Source organism: Nothoprocta perdicaria, unplaced genomic scaffold (assembly GCF_003342845.1).
Source record: "Nothoprocta perdicaria isolate Ctin4 unplaced genomic scaffold, notPer1 scaffold_0, whole genome shotgun sequence".
NCBI lineage: Eukaryota > Metazoa > Chordata > Aves > Tinamiformes > Tinamidae > Nothoprocta > Nothoprocta perdicaria.
In genome coordinates this window covers 17,130,291-17,151,806 of record NW_020454092.1, presented here as the reverse complement: position 1 = coordinate 17,151,806, position 21,516 = coordinate 17,130,291, and the positions used below count along the sequence as shown (strand labels likewise).

Genomic DNA, 21,516 nt, shown 5'->3' with positions numbered 1-21,516 from the left:
TTTAATTTTGTTAGAACCTGACAATCCTCCTGTATAGGATAACATGAAAAAAAAAAAAATTATTATGGCTAACATTTGAGTAAAAGGCATGTAAAACTTCTCTTCAAAATCTGCATTTTTAATTCTATCTTCTTTTTAGATCAGTATCTAAAATTTTACTATTTAAAAAAAGTCAATCTTTTCCCCTTCCTTTACTCTGAACTAATTTTCATTTGCATGTACACTGAGGAAAACTATCATTTTAACCTTCCACTCATCTTTCTACACATAGATGACTTCTTTCCTGCCTCCTTTCCCAGTTAACCCTTATTCTGAACTTTACTCCGAGCATCAGAATCAGCAACCCAATGAAGATGACTTACAGCACAGAATGCATATAATTGAAAACAACACTACTATTTCCTGCTTATAAAACTTTGAAGCTTTGGCTTCTGATGTGACTTCTGATAACATGCAAATAATTAATCCAGTTACATGTACTGCTACTCCACGACATTCCACCACAGGGTTTAGGAACAGCCATCCCTCATACATTACTTCAACTATTTATGCAGTTATACATGCATCATAAGTAGCTCCCTGTCCCATATATTTCCAGAGTTAAAATCATTATCACACCACAGAGACCATAAGAAGGAAGATGACTCCTATGATACACAAAAAGTCATTGCTATTTCTAGCTTTCAGAAAAGCTAAAAAAAATATGGTGTAGAACACTAGAGAAAAACACAGCAACTCTTGTCTCCAACTTTGCATGCAGGTTTCTAACCTTACTCTTAAATATTTCTCCACCCTGCATCATTAACTAGAGTTTTGCCTCAAGTATTTTGAGGTATGTCTTCATGGTTTAGAAATAGGCAGTTACATCTAAGAACATTTTCTATTCTTTTATTTTAATAACAATTGAAAAGCAAAAAAAGTCAAGAAAAAATAATATATTATTAAAAACTCCCTTTACCATATTGAGTAAGCTCCCTTCACTATGACATTGAGCTCACAGTGCATTTTTGAACCTGACGCAATATCCTGACCTTAAACCTAAGCTAATTTGAGCTATCCTGTCACCTTCAATGGCACCAAAACTGAAGCCTTCATAATCACTGCTGCATCACCTTAAAAAACTATGGGTTTTTTGTTGTTGTTGTTTTGTTGGGTTTTGTTTTTTAAACATAATCTAGCCCATGGACATTCACAGTAGCAGCTAATAAAAATTTAGGACTATTGAAAGTCCCATTATCTATACTGCATTTCTGAGAAAAGATACAGCCAAGGGGCAAACACACCGAGCTGCAGAACAGCTCTGCCCTGGGAAACTGCAGGAGCAGGTGGCTGCACAACCTCCCTTCCAGGGCAGGCAACAGAACATGTTCCCCAACTCGAACAGCTGCGTGATGCAACTCTCCACATTTATCTAGAACAAGCATTAAAACAGAGCTTGTACTTTACCTTCTTTAATTCAAAGTTCACACCAGAAATACCATACTACTAAAACTGAATGTCAGAGCTTAGGAATTACCGTCAAATGAAATTAAAACAAACTCAGAGGGTTCTCTGGATTTCTCAGAGGGTTAAGTTATACTGAAACCAATTTCCTAACAAAAATATCTGCAAGCTATTCAAGTGACAAAAACAGAATAAAGAAACAAAAGTCACATACAACTGAAACAAAGGATGATAGAAGTAATTAAAAATGAAGATGATACAACTTGGTGTCAGGTAAGTACAGTAGAGAAGACAAACTACTTGAAGCAGATGGATAGCAGATCTATTTTATACATAAAGAAATTTTAGATGGAACACAAAACTATTTCTATCTCAATGATTGCCTCTTTCAGTTCTTCAAATGGCAGATTTTTATCTAAGTGTTCAGTCATAACACTGCCATTTAAAACAGTCAGTATAAAACTGGTCGCTGTATTTTCTAACAGCAAAAGTGGCAGCCAACCTCGGTAGCTAACAGCTCAACAGTATTTTTAACATGAGACTTGAAGCAGCAGGTTAGAGAGAGAGAGAAGGAAATATGTTGCAAAGTGAGTGGAAATTCAGGTCTCTGTTCACATGTTCTGCAGAAATAAAGGCAGACAAAGATTAGATTTAAACTTACTATAAGTCCATCTGCGTGCTTCTCCTCATTATTTTGGTCCTTTAGGAAAAAATGTTAAAAATATCAACATATCAATCTTGTATGACTTATCAGTTCTGTGCTATGTGAGAGTTATAAGAGTTAAGCTTCTCTCAGGAATGTTCACCTTTCCAGCCATAAAATGTTAATGTTTCTAATCATGTGAAATAGCAACTAGAATCGGCAAAAAATAAAAACAATCCTATACATTGCCACTGCACATCTGATGATTAGTGTGTTCTGAAGATGTGTCCACACAAATAACTAGGAGTCCCCCAAAAGCTGGTCTGTAACATCAGTGAGTCCCTAAATACTGAAACACATTAAGTTCCTCGTTTCTTAGGAGCAATGGTTAGAATTTTAGGTTAGAATTTCAGGTTAGAATTTTAGAATGGTTAGGTCAAGTTTTCAAAATCACTTTCAGCTTTTGAAAGGCAAAAGTGCCTTTTTAAATTAAATGTTTTAAAATCTAGTAAAGCTTATCTTATTAAGAGACTAGCTTTAGCCTAGAGTCTTATGTGAAGAAGAGGCAATGCATGGAAAGAACTGTCATCAGGGGAATTACACTAGCAACAGGCAAATTAATGTCCATTGACAGTGAGCACAGTTTTAACACTGAGCCAGCAAGAGTGTTAAATTTTATTAATATGCTGAGTCAAAACTCTGTTACTGCCAAGAATTTCATATTAGTCAGCACATCTATCCATGGTCTTATTCAGTATAATCTGTAAGAGATCTGCAGAATATTTCTCCAAAATTCCAGTTGTCAAAGTTATGAAGAAAAAAAAAGATAAATCTAGAAAAAAAAAGCTGTAAATAATATTGAAAATGAAGTTAGGCCATGCATATGTTTTGATACTTAAAATGGCTTCAATATTACATGCTTAGACACTTTACAACAGGCTGCCCAAACCTGCTAGTTGACATTTCCTAAGTAAGGTATCCGGTGACAAAATGGGGACACTAAGAGCAGAGTCCCACTGGTTTACAGAGTGACAAACAGAAATGCTACCTATGTCCAAATATATTTTTTCCACTCACAATTCCATGTTATATTATCATCTCTTGTGTATAAGAAATAAAAAGATTGCTATCCTGTCTCCGCAATGCAGATCCAGCAAGGTGCACAGCATGTTGATGGTGTGAGAAGAGAAATGCCACATAGCTAGGCAGGCAAAATAGAGACGAATGGAATGAAAAACACAAGGCAAAGATCCAAAGTTCAGTATCTAAATAATAAGAGTTCATTAAATGTATAATTTACATTTGTGTTCTAAGACTCAGTGTTTTGCCAAACTGCAGAGATCAATTTCACATGCACAGATTATCAGCAAAACCAGGCAACTCCAAATGTCATTTACACAAGGCAAATGCTTCACCTATTGCACTTGGTTTATTTTGACTACTTTTTGGTAAGATATATTTGCAAAAGCACTGTACCATATTATATACCTATTGAGTTGATATTTACTTCAATATTATGAAAATTTTCATATTCCTATTACTTATAAGAGTACAAGGCAGGCTGTTATAATTCCACAAAGCAGTGCAACTTAGTGCAAAATAAGAAACTGATTTGCCTCAACACCTCAAATAATAAATGGCTACATATTTGAAACTGAACACATTTACAGAAAGTGACGACATTTGTCAAAGTATGTAAGCAATCAACAGACAAGCATGAACCAAGTCCTCTAATAGGAAAGGCCTGGAGAAGTAAAAGTGGGAGGGGTGTGGGGTATTGACAAAAAGGTTTTATTTTAGCAGCCATATTTGCTTTATAATTTTTTTTTCTTGGGGGTGGAGGGGAAGTTCTATACTGAAAGACTGAACAGAAAGCTGCCAGTCAGACTCAAGAAGTTTTTACATATATAAGGTTTCACATATATGCAATTAACAGACTTATTCTCTTATTTCTTACAGCAGTAAGAAATCAGGATATGAGTAAAGCTCATGGATAGGAAAAAACGAAAATCAGAAACACCATGTAGTCAAAAAGTGTATTTGGTTAAGAGAGAGAGAAAGGGAAGACAAGGCAGAAGAGAGGTTATTAAAAGCACAGGAAGATTTGGAGAGGTTGTATATGAACCAACTTCTTCCATTTATTGAATTAGTCTCAAAAAAGATCTCACATCTACCTTTATGCTTATGTGTTACCTGGAGCAGCAGAGCCATGAACCTGATCAAAAATTGGCCACTATAAGTTCAGTTTGCCCACTGTTAACCAGATACTTTTCAACTTTAAAAATACTGATAAACTTATTATCAGCATAAGATTAAATAGTATTTCCCCTCACCCCACTAAACTCACTCATGGCATATTACAGAAAAGGAATCCAACAGGCCCTGAAAGCCAATTCAGCTGCCTGCAGTCCGCTTTGATCAAGAATCTGAAAAGCAGACTATAATTCTGCTCCCAGCTTTGCTACTGTATTTAGCTGCATACCACAGCTAAAATGTGCAAGATTTCACAGGGACTGACCCTCCGTGACTATTACTATATAAATGTATCCAGCTGTTGTAAGTAACCAAATATGAAGCAGTCCTTTGTTACACGTTATTTCTGCAACAGCTCCATCTCAAGCAACTTACAGGTCTGGTCTGCTTCCAAATGCACCAGAAAGACATGCAACCAGCTGGTACCACGGTACTAACGCAATCCCAAATATATCCAGCACCAAACAACAGCAAATTATCAGGCACTGACACTACTTTACTGAACTAATGACACTTTACTGAGTATTGAACCCAGAGGAACCTGATCCTGCTAGGTTCTAAGTACTTCAATTTTCACAGGCCTCAAAATTCTGTAAAACGTTGGGCACGTAGAAAGGAAGGCGAGCAGCAGAATTTAATTGGTTAAGCAGCAGTTAATCCAGAGTACACTGTCTATGCCTATTTCTTTCCTGACACATAAATAGCTTTATAGTTTACATAGTTAACATATCCTATACATCACATAGAAAAGCCTGTCAGAATAGAAGCTGAAAAAAAAAACCCAACAAGGAAATCTCACGAACTTTAACAAGATAACATAGGGAGAAAAAAAAAAAAAAAAACTGTGAGAGTCTAAGTGCATTACCCAATTATACCCAACCATTTTCACACATCATTCTAATTTCAAGAAGCTCCATGATCAACATGAACTTGCAACTTACTAAAAGCCAGGTCAAATCAGTTCAGATTATTAACATTATAGTTTTTTCTATAGTTCCCCCCCCCCCCCATTTTCAGAAGAAAGTAAACATGAGTTTTCTAGTTTTCTGAAAAGCAACTAAGCAACTTCAGGTCAGTAAAAATTGCCCTGCAATGCAAATATAAAGATCAAAAAACAAAGAGAAGTTTTAAAGCAGATTCAAAACACGACCAATTCTGACCTAGTGATCCAGGAGTATCACTGCCGCTTGTGAAGAAGCAATCAAAGGCTTTGGAAGCAATGCTAGTGGTGATGCTATTTGATGGGCCGCAGCAGTTATTGATTTTACCATTTATATAGCTAACGTATGACAAAAGATCTTTCCTCCTCCTCCCCTGCCAAAGGAGTTAATGAAAAATGCACTTATACACATACAGCCTATGCAAAACCTGAAAGTGAATATCTAAAGTTTCTTCTCAGGTGGCAAGCTGACCTGCTGAATGCAGGGACACTAGTACTTTAAAAAGACATTTGCAATGGCAACACAGGAAAAATACAGTACAACCTTTAAGTATAAACTTTATGACTGTCAAATGTGTTTTTTTCTTTATTACTTGTAGGAAGTCATGAGCTGTTTTGGTGTAAGAATTCTTTCCCCCCACTTCTAACAACAAATTACCTAGCCTCATATTTTAGAAGCTTTATAAATTACAAAATGAATTAGGTTATATTGGCTATAGCCTATATGCTTAGAACTATTTCCTTATTAAAAGCCACATAAAGGCAAAAGGCTGCATACAGTAATTGAAATTTGGGCTGTGAACATGATTGTCTGCTATGGAATTCTATAGCACTGAAATATCATTAAAATACCGGTAAAAGTTAACCTACGCTTTTTAAAAAATGTATTCTGGAACATATGTGATAGAGCATATTCTACCATTTCAAGTTGCAGATGAAAAGAAAGAGTTTTCACAAAAACTAATGCCAATACATAAATATATAAAACTGATATATAGTTACAGTTCAAAATTGTTTACAGTGTACTTACTTTAGCAATCTGTAGCAACACAATGCAGTGTTTTATTGATTCTACCATACTCTAGAAAAATCAAAAAATAAAAACAAAATCAACATCTTATATTTGTATTTAGAGGTATTCCCTTCTCTCCTTTCTCCCCCCCCCTTTTTTTTTTTTTCTGAAGACAACAGTGCAGCAATAGAAAGTAAGAGTAGCTGTAAGCAGGTAGCTTCTGAGCAAGTAGCATACCCATTGCATTTGTGCAGTACTGCTTTTTTTAGTTTTATAAAGATATCCTTTGGTTTAAATTCTCTGTCAAAGCTGAAAGTAAGAGGAGAGGGAAAGCAAATAAAGCTGAGTAAAATGAAAGCAGTGGAAGTTCTTGACAAGAGTCAACAATGCAAGTTCTCATACTTAACATATCACGGGACACTGTACAAGCAGAACAGCAGAGAGCATCATGAAAGCGCTGAGGATGCAAAGCAAAAAAGAGAGAAACATGATACGAAACAAGAGCTCTGGGAAACATTACTATCAGCCTGTCAGGATTCAGGATGACAAGACTGGGAAGCAAGGAGAGAAAATGATGAAAAGAGCAAGTTTTGATAGAGTTAAAAAGCAAACCATATCCAAACAGCATTGAATAACATATTAGCTGAGAGAGACCTAGAATGAGCCTTAAAAGAGGTAAGAAAAAGTTTATCTATAGAAAAGCAACCAGAGAACAAATCTGTGGGTAAACGGTAGGCAGAAAGGAAATACAGGAAGGACAAGTTCTGATACTGGTGCAGGGATCTGAGGAAATTTAATAATATTAACTAGAGGTTTTCCTCTGCAATGGTGGTTTATATCCAACACTACAACTTCCCCATAAAACTATAGCATTATCTAGGGTCTATGTTATCAATAATCCCACAGGATTATCTTGTGTCTCAAAGTTCGACTAAAAAATAAGCACGCTATCAGACACAAGCTATCTGCACAGAGAGGCAGCTGATATGTTTCTGCACCACATTTCCAGGCCACCAGTGGCTCCACGCAAGTATTTTGGGAGTAAAAACAAGGTTACAAGAAAAAAAAATGTATTTTATTTAAATTTATATTCAGTAAATTTGAATTCCCCCAAAAAAGTGTAAAATAAAGTTGACATCTGACCAAAACACTAAACATTTTCCCTTGAAACTAGTGCAAAACTTAGGGCTTTTTTCCACTATGGCTCCAACATTAAAAGAAAATTAAAACCTTAAAGGACATTCAAAAGAATGAGGCAATTTTTCAGAAAGCATATATAACAGATCTAAAAATTAAAGAAACTTACACTGGTTGTTTCTTTGAGACTTTCGATTTTCTGCAAAGAAATTCCAAATAATTTGGTTAGAGGAAGAATTTCCAGTCCCTAGTGTTACTTAAACACTGTACTACAAACACTGTTTAATTTTGAACTAGGAGAGGGGTATAAGAAAGGAAGCAACCTACAAAAGACAATTTTTGTAAGGAGACATTTAGAGGATTTACTCTGTAATGGACAAGACCAAAATCAAACTGATTACGCTTAAAAAGGACAAGTTTAGGACGTCTTGAGTAGTGATGTATTTACCCATCTTAGTCCACACTTTAGTTTTGCATAACATTAATAGCTTAACAGCAACAAAATGGAACTCAGTGTAAGGATTCACTCTAACCGCAATTTGTATCCTTACATTGCATACTGAATGATGCACATTTCATTAGCTAATATCATTTGAAAATACCATCATTCAAGCATAGTAGTTTCCATAGTTTGGGAAGTCCAATTAAAAAAGAAGTAAAATAACAGCACACACATTTATTGTTCCAAGTCACCAGTAAAAGTGTACCTGGAAATCTGCCTAATTAAAAATTTTACCTAGAAACACTTGTTCATAAAGATTTCCTCCATGATATTCAGCTTTAGGCATGGAAAATGCATCTGCACGCCTTTTTACACATAAGCATGACCTATTTAAGAAGCATATGCATCCTGTTGATGTCCTTGTACCTATCTGCTGAGGGCAAAATTATTAAACTGGACTCAGCACTGAGCCAAAACTAATTCAATTGCAGAACCTCTCTGTTTTGATTAATATGAATGTCTCATGGGACATCAATCACAGTCTTCAGGATTCCTGAAGAGCCAAAATGTGCAAAGGAACTTTTGTTCCCACACAGCACTGCGAGCACGGATTCTGCTCTATCGGAAAGTCACACTTATGCAAGCCTCCAGGAACACACAGTGTCAGCTTATGTGGATAAAAATCTAGATACAGCTTTCCAGCTAATGCCTGGGGAAAAATATTTCTGTTAAACCTTGTTTTACTATTCATGCAGAAAATAGATATTTTCTTCAATTTCCTCAACTTACACTTAATTGGCAAGTGGCACCTGCCCTACTCCATAAGATGTATTTGACCGATCTAGCAAACAATATCTAGAAGTTACTACATCATAAAATAAAACATATTTATTTCTGATGCAAGTAAAAATATATGCCAACAGCTACTAACTCCTCCTTTCTTCTTATTTTCATGTCTCTAGCATACTTCAAAACCAAATTTTATCAACAACTATTGAAAAAAAGGAAAACATTTTAAATACAACAATACTCAGTGAAGTCCTGAGCCTTTTTAGCACCAAAACAGGATAGGCAACATACCCAAACATACAGATCTTGTCAGCTGGAAGACTGAACAGCCAAAAAGAATCATTCATTTTACAGCTAACTACAAACAGGCATGAGCCTTTTCCCTTATTTTTCTACTATGTAACAATGTAATTACGCATTAAATAGATCAGTATCTCCTTCCTTTCTTTGATAAAATCTTTGTTGAAAATCGGAAAGCAATGACAAGACATATAATGTAATTTGATTATACTGTTTCTCCTCCTACTCATTTGCAAATTAAAAAGAGATTCATTGATACCTAGGCTAGATGATTTTAAATTGATAGCTAGGCCCAGGCAAAAAGGTAATTTGTCCAAGAAAATCTGAGGTCAACGGGTTACCAAACCTATATGGGAATTATAGTAGTGCATTTATTTCTTTCCTCTTTAGGCACTTTAAAAATTCATTATGATCAGGCCAAATTAAGTAGTAATACACAGTATGCACTAAACCATTTTCTCCCCACACATATTTGCGTTCTTTGGCTAGAGAATGCAACACAGAAAATTACAATACTTTACCTTTTTCATACATATACAAAATGAAGAAAACAGTACAGGCAAATCAGACCCGGAGAGGTCCTGTCTAAAAAGCACCAGCCCTGACTCATATGGCTAAACAAACTAAATAAATAAATAGTTTAAGCTTCCAACTAAAATGCACTGGACAAAATGTAAAGAAAAGGGCAGATTTGCTTTGTTTCTAGGGGTTATCTATTTTATGCACAATGTGTACAGTTTATTCATAAGAGTTTGCAAAACACTGATATGAAAGTCCAGGGTTTCATAAGGAATGCGTAATTCTAGAGCTGGGAAGGAAGCAGCCTTTAAATAAAGTTCATGAACTCTCCCCCATGAGATTTTTATATAAACATACTACAGACCTGACACTGAGAGGAGAAAAACAAGGGGAGGGCCACAAGCAAGAACAACAGCTTGCTTATAGAAGTTTGGGGGAGATGTTGGGAGGAGCCTTGCACCTCCTCTTGACTCTATGGAGCTAAGCTGCTGTGTATACACCATGCTGTCTTCATTCTTCAACTACATGGAAATGGAGTTCTCACCAATAATCCTGCTGACACTAAGCAAATAAGGTCCAATTTTGTCTTCACTGGGAAACACCAGTGCCCTTAGATTACTCCCATTCCCTTTCTTTCTCATATAATCATATATGTATGCATAGCTTCCACAAAACTGGTAGCACTGACAGTTATAGTATGTTTGCAATCCATATGTTCCTACTATACAGTGCTAGCTGTAGTTCTGCCAGGAGTACCAGTATAACACAGAGGCTCTGTGATAACTGCAGTATTCCTCAAAGTCTGCACAATTCATCAAATGTGTATCTGCACTGTCTTCTTTCAAATTCAAAAAATCTCCATGCCTCAGAAGTAAAATATCCAAGAGATCCTGAGGTATCTTGGAACATGTATATCCTATAATATTATTTTTAAAAGACAAAAGATTCTGAAATTAAAACAGTTTGTCTAATTCTCTGCACACTTACAAAAACAGCAGGTTTTAAATGCCTGGCCGTAAGAGTTTGCAGAAAACAGCATGCAGCTCTGAGAAACACATCATGTTCAGATAACCATGTCTTGCTTCACCATGAAGTGTCCTGCAGGCTAGATACACAACCTGATAACTGAAGCATATTTACATAAACTGGAAAACTGCTAGAATTGCTATCAAATCTCTATTTTAGTCCAAGAGTAAATGCGATCAAAGAAATGATTGCAATGTTTTTCCTAAATAAAGAATGCAATCTATAGTAAATTACAGTACTCATCAACCAGAAAAGCTGACCCTCTTCTATACCAGCCTCCTACTTTTCCTATAACATTTGTTCTGCAGATACCTTGCAGCTATGGAGGAAGAAATCATACAATCCCTAACTTGGCACGATATGCGAGATGTCTCTAGAGATCAGAAGCACTGTAACATGGAGAGAAAAAATAAAAAGTCCTGCCTGATCTGCAAAATAGCATCTGGAGAGAAGGCAAAATTCAAGGACAATTTTCCCCAGTAAAAACCATAGAAAGGAAAAATACAGAAGGTCTTACTCTTTCAGGTCAGCTGTCTAGAGATTAAACATGCTTAAGTGGAGAATGCCTGCACTTCAGAGTTATTTTTAAAATCTGTATATACAACAACAAATAAAAAACTAATAACAATTAAAAAAATCAACAGAAAGACAGATCATCACTGCAAAGTCACTTAGATGTCGTAACACATCAGACAAAACGGGTAACCTATGCAAGGTCACAAACATCATACACAACTGCATAGGGAAGCAAGCTTATCAAAGAAAACCATCAAACTGTTTTCAAGGCTGGAAAAAAAAAACCACTGAAATAAAAACAGCTTGTTTTTCAATAGCAAAAGAGAAAAAAATGCCCACCACTACTTTAAAATATTCAGATTACTACATCTACTGAAACGAAAGAAACTCTGTAATAAACACTTTATACATTATACTTACATGCTAAATCTTTCCTCCCCACCACACATTCACACACAAAATTAGCATGTTCGCTTATGCTAAACCCACAGCACCAAAACTATGTGGCAGGCTTTCTTAAACACGGTGACTAGACTTTGACCCACAAACCTGTTTTGCAAATGGAATGGGAGGGGATACAAAAGAAACAGGCACCAGTTAAACAGGCACCAGTTAAAAAGAATTACTGTCTAGTTAAAAAGGTAATGCCCTCCAGGTAGTTGAGAATGGCCAAAACTGTGGTTTCCCAAGAAAAAAGAAATAAATCAGAGTTCCAGAATTCCAGTTCCACAGTAATCACAGGACAAGGCTGAGTGTGGACTAATGATGAGGTTTTTTTTAAGAATAGCTTTGGTACTCCCACAAATACATCAAATATTAACCTTTACTAAAGATTAAATAAATAGCAAATTTAAGTTAAAATGCTTTAGATGATGTACTATATGAACTGAAATATTTTTAATGTTTCAAAAACACTCAGTATTGCTAAAAGATTAAGCTCATCTACTACTACACAAATTACACTGTTCTCAGTTACTTATGATGTTTTAAGTGAACTTAAAACTTGAAGGTAAAAATAGATCATTTAAAACTTCTGTATTCTATAACAAATCCATCACATAAAGCAAAATAAGCGATATTTAACATAAAATATACTTGCTTTTCTCTGTTCATCATCTTTGCAGTTCTGAAGTTTTTCATCGAACAGCTAAAAGAGAAAAAGTATTTGTGAAAACACTGAAAATGCTATTTTCCCATATAACATCAGCCAGAAACACTGAAATGTCAAAACCAAAAGCCTTTAATAATTTTGAAGGTATATGGATCTTGGTATTCTGAACCAACGCAGCTATTACTTAACATTTCTTCACAGCATTTGCAGTACAAAAACTCTGCAACTGAGTTATCACATTACCCTACTCTGCAAGACACAGGATCTCAGCTCCTGAGGCAAGTCCCAGAATTTGAGCTGGCATGATTTTGCTGGGGTTTGAAAAAAAAGGTTAGGCAACAGAAGTGATATGCCTCAGAACACCTCGAACTGCCTTTGTTTGCTTGTTTCCACAAAGATCTTTAGAGCATTAAGTTTGCTTACCATAACAGCACCTCCATCCTTATCAACCCTTCTCATTCAGGTTAATATCAATTGCTGTTAGATTTATATGTGCTTCTTAGAAAACACCAATAGTAATTTCACAACACTGGGTTCTATATATATATTTTAATGAAAGTGGGATACGAGATGCAACTAAACAAATTCTTACTGACAAGATTGTCTATTTAATATAAGCTGAGCTTAAACAAATATAGCTACCTTTGAGAGCACTGAGATCTGCAGACAGAAATAATCATCAAGCATAAGTTGTTCAAAAAAGAAATACGATTAAAGATAATATTCAGAATGTTCATCACAGCCATCCTCGCTCAGGAAAGACACTGCATTTTTTGAGGAGTGGAATGACAGTACTTCACTCAACTGCTCATCTAAAACCTAGTTATGTAACTTTCCCTTGAGAGCCGATTTCTGCTTCTAAAAAAAGCCTGTAGCCTTAGTCTCTGTCCATTCTTAAATTCTCTCTTCTCTTGTTATTTGGTCCTATACCTCCTCCCCACAGCCATCCTGAATAACAAGGCATTCAGATTTAAACACCTTCCTTCAGTGCAGTGTGTTTCCCTTGTATTCTCTTCCTGCTAGATGGCCTGGGAGCATGAGACAGAGCTAACTCCTGAATCAAGCCCTTGCAGTTTAGCTTTGAATTCTGTTTGCAGCTTCTGTCCACCTCCATTTCTGCTTGTCTCCCCCCAGAATGACTGTTTTTTTTCTTTTTTTTTTTTGCTGAATATCTCACATGCCTTACTTGCACAGGAATATCAGCAAAAAAAATTCAAACCAGCAGAATGGGAACAATCTAAACGTAATTTTAATCTGCTGAATCATGGATGAAAAAAAAAATGTCTTAGCCAGTAGAAAAAAAAATGTTTTTCCCAATAAGAGGGACGCTATATTATGACCTTATCATACCTTATCTCCCCTCCTACTTTTAAAATACATATGTACAGCATAAGAACCGAAGAATTCCTACAAAATGATTTTATTGTAGGACAAAGAACAGATTATCTATCACTGCTGCAACAAAGTCTCCAACTATGTGCAACTGTAATTACACGTTACATGAGAAAGTTTTCTCAAAATAGATTCTCAAACAGTATGAGCTAGACAATGACTTAATTATGTTTTAAAATTAAACTCATCTCAATTTCATAGTTACATATATGAGTATTTCTGTCATTGCAAAGCATTCTAAAATCTTTTTGCAGTTATTCCAATTTTCTAACTCTATTTTAACAATCTATTCTAAGAGAAATCAATAACTGCATTTTCATCAAACTTCCAATAACATTTATTACTTCTACTGATAAACTTGTTATTTCAGAAGTAATATCCTAATCTAGGGGGAAAAATTATGACACCAGCAGATGTCACAAGTGAAAGGAATGCTTTTTCATGTTCATTTTCTGCTCAGATAGAAAAGCTCTCTTTGCCTCCCCCACTTACCAAAATCCATTTAGAGTGTAAAACACGACTTCCTCGGTCTGTCCAGCAACCTTTCAGCCAAGCCTCAAAATCCACACTTATGTGCAAGCTCAGAGCACAGTCAATCAATATACCCAGAGTTTGCTAACATACCTTCAGCTGATCTATCAAGATCTGCAAGTATGCATCTGCCTCAGTAAGTTTCTTATCAAAATCATGAACACTGGGAACAAATCCTGAATCCACGCCCTAAAAGCAAAAAAGTCAAATACATAATTAGAGGTTTTGAAAAAAAATGATAACAAAAATACAGTTTTGCCTGCCAACTGGCTGATAAATGCTACTTTGCCTCCCATCTTGCAATGTGTAAATACAGGCACACAGCTGAGCATATTTCTCTTCTACTTGCTGTTAAATAAGTAACAGTAAATTGCTACACATTTTCAGCAATGGGTTTAATCATCACATGTAAAGGATATGATTATTTATAATTTAAAAGATCATTTTAAATAGTATTAATTAGAGTTTCTTTGGAAAACAGGAGAGAGAAGTTAATACTGCTGCAGAGTGTCTCATGATTCCATATTCTCATATTAAAGGCAATAAAACGATACCCAAATGTATGACAGCTCTTTTCACACTTCAAAGAGCGTCTCTGCCAACTGAAATACAGCTCAATTCATATCTCTTTAGTGAAGGACTGGGCAAATTAACGATAAACTGCTTCTTAAAGATGAATTCACTTTCCAGTAGAAAACTTTGAACAGATTACTTGATTGTCCTAGTTACTTGAAACCTATAGTAATTTGCATCTTTTTCACTGCTTGAATTGATTTGTTACATTTTGCTGCATATATGCCAACAAGGTCTAAAATACTACTGGCATTAGAATGATTACATTTTCTTCGCTGGCAAATTTCTTTTCCTTTATAATGTAAAATTCACAACACACACTTTGCATATAGTATATTCCCCACATTTAAACTGAAAAAAAAGTTTTTTAAAAAATGAACAACTTCTGTTGAATCACCACATTTTTAAACATGAAAGAGAAAACTTAGAATTCATTAAGTCAATTACTTCTGATATTATGCAGGTACATGCACTGAAATTTAATATAATTATTAAAGCACTCCTGGCCTGAAAAACTCCACAGGTTAAGCTCAATAAATAAGAAGACACATAAGGGACAAAGAACCAAATGTCTTTTACAAGAAAAACATAATCCTGAGACATCACAACAGTGTCATAGCTTTCACACTAGCAAAATATTTTACCTAGATTCACAGTGAATTAAGGTACGACTTCTTCACTTCAAAATCTTAAGACAACATCAAGTGTGCTGCTTTCAAATGGAGGGAGACTAATACTACCTAATGTAAGAATTCATCAAAAGAAACTAAAGAATGGGACGGTTTGTACAACCAAGAAACTTCAAACACTAGCTGATTAAGTCTAAATCTGATCAGGTCTAGCATGCTCATTAAAACATTTCTGGAGGTAAGGCTTCATACATAAAACAGCAAGAATTATACAGGAGATTTCTGTTGAGAAAAGACTTGAACAGATGACATTCAGATCTCCTTTCCAAACTGCTACACTACGATTCTACAAAGTCTCAAGCCATGAGCCTGGCAAAATCATTCCCTTCACACACATCCCCTTTCTTTGGAGAGGGGACAGGCAGCAAGGAAGAGCATGTTTGTTCTTATGCAGTAGCACATTGCATGTATGAACCCTGATAAACAACCAAAAAAATGACAAGAGCTACAAGCAAACCACTAAACAATAGTATCTTCTTGCCTTTTCTTTGTGGCAAATATTAGCCTATTTTTTTGCTGCTAGATTTTTATATTTAAATTTAGACTCAGTTTATATTTAAACTTTAAACTCAGTTTACACATTTGTTTTTAAAACTTATTTCAAGAGTTACAGAAAGCAAATAAACCTTCCAAATAGTCAGATTATTGCACTGTTTTTTTTTTTTTTTGAAAAACATTACTGTTTTGCAAAGGACAAAATGATTAGCAAAGACATTGTGCAACTATAGATACCATCAGATCAAGGGGGAAAAGAAACAAAGTTCAAAACTTACACAAACAGGTGTAAAATTCTGTCTTCAAAACATAACTTCTGTGTCAAATCCACAGCAGTCAAGAACATAAGGATATCCCAGAGTCCCATCTCTTTACTTGCAACATTTAGTAAGGATGTAGCTATCTCACACACACTATTCATTCACTATCACTGCGACTTGCAAAACGCGGAGAAGGGGAACATGCCAGTTAACACTATACCCTTGCACAAGCTTGAAACATCTATATTGCACATAATCCTCACCTTAAAGAACCTATCCTTAGTTTTATCCACATATTCTTGACTCTCACTTGAAGCAGTATCTGAAAGCCAGTGAGTAATTCCATCACATGAACTGTGTTGTTATGTAAGAAAAAATGACTGTGCTTTTTATTTTCATTTGCAAGTTTAAAAAGCTTATCAAAGATTTTGGTTAATATGACACTAAGTGATCTGCTGCTAGCAGCACAGATTCACAAGCACTTTACACCAGCAGAAGTAAACCAGAAAGAAAATCAGTTCCCCTGTTTGTTCTCACCCTTGCTCTGCTTGCTCTTTGTGTCAGCACAAACATCTGCATTGCCACACAGTCAGCTCTATAGGGAAACTAACCTGGGTTAATAAGCAAACCAGGAAAAGGAGAATAGCAGGGAGAGCAGCTTTAATTTGGGTCACCCCTAACCCCAATTCCCAATTCAGCTGTATATTCTCACTGCACTGTCACTTCGCTTTTGCAAACTTTGTAGCCTGCAGGTACTCTGAAACTCTCTTATGTGGATTACAACTGTCACACGTGCTCAGGAAGCAAGGAAGCCCTCTTATTTGCAGAATATGCACTTTCAGAATTATATTTGTTTGTTTTTAAATCAAGTTGGTAGTTGTCTTCTATGAAATTATAACCTCTTTAGCTGCCACTTTCAGCACTCACCAAGACCTTGCAGCAGCACTTGAATGAAGGAGGGGAAAAGTACATTTCAGGATACGAGATTTAAGGCAAGAATGAGCATGAAAACTTGAGCTAATGGCTAGAAGGGAAGGAGGAAGCAGGCCTGTCACTTCAGGTTGAAGCATGACTGCTATGAGCAGGATCTTTTTTGAAAGATAAAGCTACCAGTCTACATGCAGACATTCAGCCTTTTACAATGCTTACATTTACTTCACTTATTGAGAAATTTCTTTAAGGCATGAGAAGAGAACAGTTTCTGGTGCATTTTATTAGGTAACTCTTAACAGTGTTCTTGCACTTCAAAGAGCACAGAAGAGACGTGTTACTGTGGTTATAGAAGACATGAGTTATCTTTAAGGGGTTTAGGCATGGGAGGATTCCTGAGCCATTAAGTTCATGTAGCATGCGGGAAAGAGGAAGAAAACAGGGTATTTAACCACACAAGAAGTCTAGAAGCCCTTTCTACTTGAATGAAATTGTTTGACAGGTTCTGGTAAGGAACAAAAGAAAATTTTAGATAAATTATCACCCTCCTACCTGTGCCCAAGCACACATGAAACCCAACCCACAATATACCATCATCTCATGCACATCCTTCCCCTGCACATCTTCAGTGGGAAGATGTCACTGACAGTCTGCCTCTGGAAAGTCAGTAACAATGTGGCAACACCAAAACAGCTTGTAGGCTAAGGGGAAAACACTGCTGAGCTTCAGAATGGCACTGCCAATGCTAATAACTGTCTCCTACTCAAAGACAGCTCAGTAGACAAAGCTAACACCAGGAAAGCCAAGCACATGTTCAGGAACACTTCTGGCATAAGAACATACAACAGCGTAGCAAGTAAAGCAACAGACTTCAGCTTCAAAATTTTGCGGAATTACATTACAAAGACATGCCCAAAGAAGTCCCCTTTTTTGATTCATTTTAATACAGTATCACTCTCAGTAGTAATACATCACTCTCAGTAGTAATACTGCAATAATTATCAGACCTCTGAACAACTAGGAGCTCCTTATTCACTCCAGCATCTTTATGACTCAGTTCCTCCTAAGTTCCTTGGCTGTATGTCATTCTTGCAAGTTCCTACTTCTTTTTAGAAAAAAAAAAAAAAAAGTGTTTCAAAACACTTCCATTATACAAACCTAGGGCCAACCCAGCCATAGCATTAAGGCTAAAATAGAATTAGTGAGGCTAAATCAGAGCAGACAACATCCAGACACTGCTTCATCTCCCTAGTCCCACTCTAATTTGTTCTCCTGCGCCCAATCGGTTTACGCGGCACGCGCACGGACAGGCTCAGCATCGCAGTGCTGGCAGATGCCGACTGACACGACGGAGAAAACTCACCCGGGGTTCAGTCCCGACTCCCACACTGGGATGGGCAGGCTGTTCGAGAACCACGCAGAAATCAGAAACAAAACTTACCAATGAGAAATAATTTTGGGCAGAAACAGCCGCACAAAGGTTTTACGCGGCAGGAATCCGCACGTCTCCTGCTCGCCCTCCCGCAGGAAACCAACCTCCGCGCGGGCACACGATGTCCCGCAGCCGCCAAGCTAACGGTCCTGCCAGGAATGCGTTTCACACCCCCGTCCCGAGGAAACGGAAAAAGAGCACTGAAAGCGCCAGGTTCCGGCCGGGGACGGGACAGAGCCTCGCTGCCGCCTCCACACACTCGCTGCCCCGCACCGGGAACTGCATCCCGGACTCCGCGCCCGGCTTCCCGGTCGGGAGGCCGCGGGGCGGGGGGAGCCGGCGCCTCCCTCCCTCCGCCGCCCGGCCCGTACTCACCCCGGCCATCCCTCCGCGCGGCGCCGCGGGGCGGGGAGCGGGCGGCGCCGCGGGGCGGGCGCCGGGCCCGGCAGCCCTGGAGAGGGGTGGAGCCCACCGGCCCCGCCGCTCACCTCCGAACTAAGGCGGCCGCCGATTGGCTGGCGGGAGCGGCCGCCCCGCCCCCGGGGAACGGCGGTTACCGGCCCCGCCGCGGCGGGGAGGAGGCGCCGGACGAGGGGGGGCAGTTTCCAAAACAAAAACCTCCATTTAGGGAGAAGTAATCCCGAGGAAATGCTTCCGGTTAGAGTTCTGCCTAGCTAAATGTCAGAAGAAAGATAACTACCACCTTGTGGAATGGATTCAAACACAAGCTATTTTACCATTTTTGTCATCAAATATATCACGTTGCTGTCTCAGTTTATAAATACGATGGTATACCAATATATAATGGTCTTCCAGATGTCTTGTTCTGCTTGACTTGAAAAGGTTTAACTTCAACTTTACAAAGAAAAAAAATGTGCAAAAATCCATCTGGAAACATGACAGTTGAACTGCAGCAGAAAGACTAGAATCCAATCTCCAGTACCTATGTTATTTTCACAGAATCACAGAACGACTGAGGTTGGAAGGGACCTCTAGAGATCATCTCGTCCAACTCTGCTGCTCCAGCAGGGACATCGAGAGCATGTGGCACAGGGCGGCATCCAGGAGGGTTGGGAAGATCTCCAGAGAAGGAGACTCCACAACCTCCCTGGGCAGGCTGTGCCAGGGCTCTGGCACCCTCACAGTGAAGTTCCTCCTCATATGGAGATGGAACTGCGTGTGTTTTAACTTGTCTCCCTTACCCCGTGTCCTGTCACTGGCCACAACTGAGAAGAGTCTGGATGCACTCTAGAAGCTCCACATTCCTCTTGTACTGGGGAGCCCAGAACTGTCCCCAATAATCCTGGTGCGGCCTCACCAGAGCGGAGCAGATGGGCAAGATCCCTCCCTTATATCAGGATGTATTGGCCTTAGACCAATTAGATGTTATATAAGGTCTGCTTGGTTAAAAAAAAAAAAAAAAAAAAAAAAAAAAGCGGGGGGAAGTAAAACTTGCCTGAAGCTGAAGAGTATGGCGGAGAATAGTGTCTTCTAAAGCATGAATCCACTTCTCTCTTTCATCAGCATCTCGAGCTGAAAAAGTATTCAAAATACAGTGTTAAAATATTTTAAGTTATATATACTGAAAGCAAACAGATGTGACGTCTTCACTAACTACAGAAATTACACTATATCTATAACTGAGTACATAATTCCACAGTTGCCTTAAAATCCTGCTTCTTTTTTTTGCAATTAAAGCTAAATATTATTTTGTTAATTTACACTATTGAAAAGATGTTTTAAATAATCAGACAAGCAAAGAACTTTTATGCATTGGTAGAAACTGTATTCTAGTAACGACTCCAAATTATAAATGCTTTCAGTTCCTGCTCTAGTCAGGATTTAACATTCCTTTACTTGAGCATTTAAGCTTGTTTATAGCTTTTTTTTCCAGTCATGTCATTTTTCTGATATTACTTAATAATAAAATTCAGATACAATTTTAGATACGGTTTCACACACCACCACCATCTCAGTGCATTTATGTGGGACTTTGCATATGTAAGACTCTCCAAAATCCATTTTTAATCAAGATCTTAGTTCCTTTTGCAAATATTGGCCTAAGCATTGTCAATTAAAAACACACACACATACAAGATACGCTTATAATGAATAACTTAGACATGAGGGAAAAAAAAGGAGGCAGTTTCTTTAGTTTCACCATTGACAACCAAGTAACAAACACCACTTGTTTAAAATCTGAGATAATTTTAAATAGCTGTACGTTTGTCCTTCAGTAGGAGGCCTGGCCAGGGCACACAGTCCAGTGTGCCAGTCAGTCTTTGCCTGAGCCTCGAAGTCACATCCTCCCTGACCTGATTCAGCTTATTTCCTTGCCCCAGAAAAGAAATTCCACGGTGATGGTTGTGAACTGAACCCCCCTAAAGGTGGGAGAGCAGAGGCAGGAGGCAGTGATTTCTTGCCTGCTCTCCTGCCTTGGAACCTTGCTTGGAGAAATACAAAGAAAAGTTCTCCTGCCTTCCTGCTACGTGAGTGTTTATGTAACTCTCGTCCCTCACTATGGATGATAATGTGGAGACAGTTTTCATAGACATTCCTCACTTATTTCATCAAATCCCAGATATTCCAATTATATTTACAACTGCCAATCAGGATATAATATATACGATAGTGAGTACATGAACTCAAGAAAATGAGAACTTACATATTCTCATAGGAAAATGAGCTGTACAAATTTCTTTTTAAATTTTATTAACAAACACAAGCTGTTCAATGTGTAATATTCTACTTCAGTGCAGACACCAGTTTTGAATAATGAAGCACGGAGAATAACCTAAAGTATTTAAGTGTTAAATTTAACACAACTCCAGTCTAAAGCTGTCTTTCAGCAGAACCTGAGTCATATGTTAACTGCAACATCTACAATAATATTTTCATGTTTCTGCAACAAACTTGTTACATGGTTTTCATTAAGGATCCAAGTCAGGAAGTAATGACAAGCAAACATAATTATACATCTCAGTTGCAGTCAGTGATGGTTAAAGTAATGCACTAAGTCACAAAGCGGGTAGTGGGCTGCTTTCACAACTGGTGGGATACGGAAAAGGGGATGGAGAAGGAGA

The 21,516-nt window shown here is 37.5% G+C and overlaps 1 protein-coding gene across 2 annotated transcripts in view; it reads right to left on the bottom strand.

Annotated features, from left to right (window-relative positions):
• Positions 1-21,516, bottom strand: part of OSBPL9 (oxysterol binding protein like 9) — a 51,733-nt gene that overhangs the window by 10,346 nt on the left and 19,871 nt on the right. Inside the window, exons 4-9 of one of the 2 annotated variants that reach the window (XM_026034090.1) lie at positions 19,890-19,966; positions 14,148-14,243; positions 12,120-12,167; positions 7,598-7,627; positions 6,310-6,360; positions 2,105-2,143 (exon numbers count right to left, since the gene is read on the bottom strand). In XM_026034090.1, coding sequence (XP_025889875.1) covers positions 2,105-2,143; positions 6,310-6,360; positions 7,598-7,627; positions 12,120-12,167; positions 14,148-14,243; positions 19,890-19,966 — 341 coding nt within the window. The remainder of the gene's footprint in view (positions 1-2,104; positions 2,144-6,309; positions 6,361-7,597; positions 7,628-12,119; positions 12,168-14,147; positions 14,244-19,889; positions 19,967-21,516) is intronic. The other variant, XM_026034097.1, reaches the window with a different exon arrangement.